This window comes from Copadichromis virginalis, linkage group LG2 (genome assembly GCF_057382275.1).
Source record: "Copadichromis virginalis isolate Kocher_CV1m ecotype Utaka linkage group LG2, C_Virginalis_male_GT1.1, whole genome shotgun sequence".
NCBI classification, from domain to species: domain Eukaryota; kingdom Metazoa; phylum Chordata; class Actinopteri; order Cichliformes; family Cichlidae; genus Copadichromis; species Copadichromis virginalis.
Window position 1 is genome coordinate 33,626,686 of NC_140619.1, and position 4,622 is coordinate 33,631,307.

At 36.5% G+C, this 4,622-nt stretch overlaps 1 protein-coding gene across 1 annotated transcript in view; it reads left to right on the top strand.

Moving 5' to 3' along the window:
- Window positions 1-3,866: 3,866 nt before the first annotated feature.
- LOC146717791 (LRRN4 C-terminal-like protein) overlaps window positions 3,867-4,622 on the top strand; it is a 1,785-nt gene continuing 1,029 nt past the window's right edge. Inside the window, exons 1-2 of the mRNA XM_085466508.1 lie at window positions 3,867-4,009; window positions 4,599-4,622. The exon at window positions 4,599-4,622 is cut by the window's right edge and continues 1,029 nt beyond it. Of these exons, the coding sequence (XP_085322634.1) occupies window positions 4,601-4,622 (22 nt within the window). The 5' untranslated portion in view covers window positions 3,867-4,009; window positions 4,599-4,600. The remainder of the gene's footprint in view (window positions 4,010-4,598) is intronic.

A 4,622-nucleotide genomic window follows, 5' to 3' on the forward strand; every position in this document is an offset into this window, starting at 1 on the left:
TGCTTTTCCTCTCTTGTGTCGGATTAGTAACAACATCCTGTGGCTAATGCAAACATCCGTTTCAGCGCATTTTCCTCTATAATCTAATCTAATCTAGTATAACATAATATAACATACTGTGTATTATATCGACACATCAAGAGATATATCTACTTTTGTAATTTTTGCAAATTTTAAATTTAATTTTTGTAACAAGTCTTGTTCGTTTGATTAAGTGACCTAATATCTAAAATAAATAATATTAATTATAATTTTAAAAAATACGTCTTAGCTTTATTAAAGTTGTAAATAGCTCTAAACTATCAATTGAATTTTTAGATTAAAAAATGTTTTACATCATTGTGGCAGACGTCAGGCACGTTATCTGCTTACTAACTCTCTGGATTGTATGGATATGGAGAAAGGAAAAAATATCATCCAAAAACTCTAAATACGGGATTAAAATCTAAAAAAAAAAAAAAAAAAAAAAAAATCGATTTACTAACTCGAAATTTGAAGATATTTTCTCAATTTAGATTGATTTTCTCACATGTTTGGGTTAGTAAGCTGATCATTTAAGACACCTAACTCACAATTTTGACATAATGACTTATTCAGTTGAGACGTATAGTTTTAATATGTTGGTGGCAAGAAATCTTTATTATTTAATTCATGGATTTATTTATTTCAGTGGCATAAGTAAGGTTTTAGTATAGGGTATTGGGGGGAAAAGACAGCAGAACTTTACCATCTATGGCAGGGGTGCTCAATCCCAGTCCTCGAGAGCTACTGTCCTGCAGCTTTTAGATGCATCCCTACTCCAACACAGCTGAATCAAATGTTTGATCACCTCTTCAGCATGCCATCAAGTTTGGAGAAGGCCTGATAACAAGCCATTCGTTTGATTCAGCTGTGTCGGAACAAGGATGCATCTAAAAGCTGCAGGACAGTAGCTCTCGAGGACTGGGATTGAGCACCCCTGATCTATGGTGTTAACGGGGTGAAGGGTCAGGAAGCAGCAATAACGAGGATTCACCACTATGTGGCGCTACAAATCAGTGTGAAGGTCTCTTATTAAAAAGATTTTAATCTCAGTCAGACTTTTACATGAACAGATGCATAAATTCCAGTGGCTGTGAAGACAAACTGCATGATATTTTAACATATGTACAGACAGGTTTTGTTGTCTGATATCACAGCAGAAACCTCAAGTGTAAAAAATATCACGATTGATGGTTTAATTTCTGCTTCAGCTTTGAGGACTTGGGACTGATCTTAATGTTCAGCATTAACCTGATCAGTAACATCTGCGCTTTTCGTACTGTGATGGCAAGTGAAAACAGTCTTGGTAGGTTTGTCATTAAGTTTATTTATAATGCAACTGAACAGCAAAGATAAAATGTTTATGCTACTGGCTGCACTCCAGAAAGAGAAAACTAGAAAATCCTTCACTGATGTTTGGTAATTTTGAGATATTTTGATAAGCCTCTAAGTCACTATTCTGTGGTGTTGATATACATTGTGATCTACACACTATTTATACTGCCAGTGTGCCAAATTTCTATTCGTAGCCTGGTATTCTAAAACATTCTGCTCAATGTCATCAAAGACTCTGGGAAGTACTCGTGCTGAGGGTGTCACAGCACCCCCTGGCCAACTGTATAGGACCTGTATGTCAATTAAATACTGAAAATGAATAATTAATACTAGAAATAATAGGTTTTTATGTCATTTCCTTCATTATTTTTTAAAATTGTAGTAAATTAGCTCTTAGGTTACTCAGGTTCAGTTGTGTCTGAAGCTGTGAGGTCACCAGACATGCAACCGGGAACCCAGCAGCACAATATAAAGGCTATGCAAAACTGCTTTGTAGATGTCCTCATCAATCCTTGAAAAATAACAAAATCTAGCAGATTATCAGAATCAACAACATACTCCTACAGCCTTAATGGTGAGTGAAAGCATGTTGGCTGTTTTTATTATCCTTTCTTTATCTAGGACAAAGTCTGATAGCAGTTAAAATATCTTTTTCAAAAAAGACCTGGCCAAGAGAGCAGCATCAGTTACAAAAAATGCAAGTGAAGAAAAAACTCCAACCGATATTCAGCAGACAGACAAGTGAACACAGACAGATCATTATTCCAGGAAACAGGGACAGTGCATTTGTTTCCAAATTTTTTGTATCTAATCTCATTAGATACTGGCCTGGTGCATTCATAAAGATAAGCATAATCCAATAAAAGTAAGAATGTTACAGGGTTGAATGTTTCATTACTTGGTTAGAGAAATAAGATTTATTTCCTAGAAAAAAAAACTGAAAGCAAGTTTCAGCTTGGACACAAGCCTTTCAATGGGATACATAAACTCAGGTAAGGAACTAACTAGCCTATGAGTCCGTAAAGAAATGCAGAGCACAGAGGGCACAACTGTGATGGAGGACACAACAAAGAACACAGGCACAACCCTCTATTCTGAGGTTTTAAATACACAAGAGAGGCCAGCTGTGGGGATGAGAGGCAGTTTGAACACACCTGGGAAGAAACATGACACAATATAACTCATATCAAACTAATGAGGCAAGGAAAACTGAACATGGTGCACATGAGACGAGAGACTAGCAGAATAAAACAGGACGCCTTAACTCTGAGACAGAGACATGGACAAAGACACACAAACTGGACATTGGTAAAGAGACATGACTGACTACACACAAGGGACCATGGGGAGGACACACAAAGAAGAAACAGGCGAAAGGGAACAATACTAAACAAAGAACTGAGAACTAGAAACATTTGTTACAAGCACTGTTTCTATTGTATAGCACTTTTCAGCATTGAAAAAACGTGCTTTGCAGAACAGGATGTAAAGGTTCACAATGAAAAATATACTGAGAGTAGAAATATAGAGTATAAAACTGTACACACAAATAGAACAAAGTGTAAAGTCTGTCAAAAATAAAATGTTATGGTTAAAGAAAGGCTTTAAACTTAAGTAGGTCAGCCTGGAACCAGTACTGAGGAGAAACCTTGGGTTGTTCTTGTTTTCTTAATCAGTGATGAACAGTAAGATGGTCCCAGCTTCATGGAGGGCTTTTTATAGAGCAACAAACTCTTTTTACCATACTAAATGAAGACCTTCTAAATTAGTGAGACATTATTTTCTCTCCAGCTTACAGTTTATCAGCTTTAAGGTGTGCATTTGAGAGTTATACCAAGTAGGCAAGCACTTGTTATTTGACTTTGAAAAAGAAAGCGTCAAATAACAAATGTGACGCTTTCTTTTTCAGAAGAAACACAGTATCCAGTTTCATATGCAATAAGTATGTAACACTATTAATATGATAACCTACCTCTGTGGAAGTAGAGGTTGTGTTGCTGTTCTGCAATGTATTGACACATAGTATTTTGGAAAGTAACAGTGAAGGAATTTTATCCTGCAATTCCCCTGACTGGGCACATCCAATTCTGAGCACTTGTTTCTGATAAAATATCTTCAGTTCTTTTCAAAAGTTACAGAAAGCGTATCATTTCCCCACGCATATCTCAGCTGAAAGTTTTTTTTAATAAAGTCAAGGTCTTCGCAAAGTAATTAAGATTTTTTTGTCCTTAAAGATTAAAAATGTTGTGAAACATAAAAGGTACTTTGCCCGCTTTAGCACATTAAAGGATAAGAACAAAATGAGGCCTCATTCATTTCTCTCCAGCATCTCACAATGGGGGCTACAAGAGGTGGAAGGGGTCTTTAATAAATACACATCTGAGCTTAAAAAAATCTGTGCAAACTGCAAGGTCACGGATGGCCAGTTAGAAAGCTTGCTAAATAAAAAGAAAATTGTAGTGCACGAAGGGAAAAAAAGAGTAAAAAGAGGGGGTGGGGGGAGGCCATGAAGGCAGAGAATGATGAGGGGTGTAGATGAGGAGGAGAGAGTCAGAGAAAAAGCTTTGACTGAGAACAGTTGAGAGCACAAGTGAGAGCAGCCATAGTGGAAACAAAGTACTTCAGACTTGAGACGCCCACCAGCATTGAGCAGGTACTGTAGACCCATTTCAGTATTTTCTTTTTTTCACTTTATAGCTCCATGTTTTACTTTTAGAGGTTTAGTCATAAATATTATCTTTTAACTGCATTACAAATATTCTCTGAGTTTTATAATTCATTTTATAAACTGACCAGACTGAAAATCAGTCAGCTTTTTGTCTGTTTTGGGTTCCCACAGAAGTCCCCTGGCTTTCTTCCAAGTACAAATGTGTTTGCAGGACTGGACATTGCAGATGTATGAGTATACTCAAGAGCATTCATGAGCTGTAAACTTAGGCAAACTACATCCCAGTGCCTCGAATCCAGCCAAAGAACTTTCTTTTGTGTGTCACCACACTTTTGTCTTTCTCTCTTTTGATACAGTGAAATGCCAAAACAGAGAGCAAATGTTAAAGTCTCACTGTCATCCTTGGTACCGCTGCAGAGCCTCTTTGCTTTTTTCATTAATCAGAAATTACAACCAAATTCAGTAACAAGTTCTGAAAGATATTAGACAGGAATATTTTAAATATATCAATCAGTATGTTTATAGTTGTAAAGTGACCAGTGACCATATTTATTCTTTTCATTTCTTTTCACAGAGATGACCTCATTTTGCAGGAACC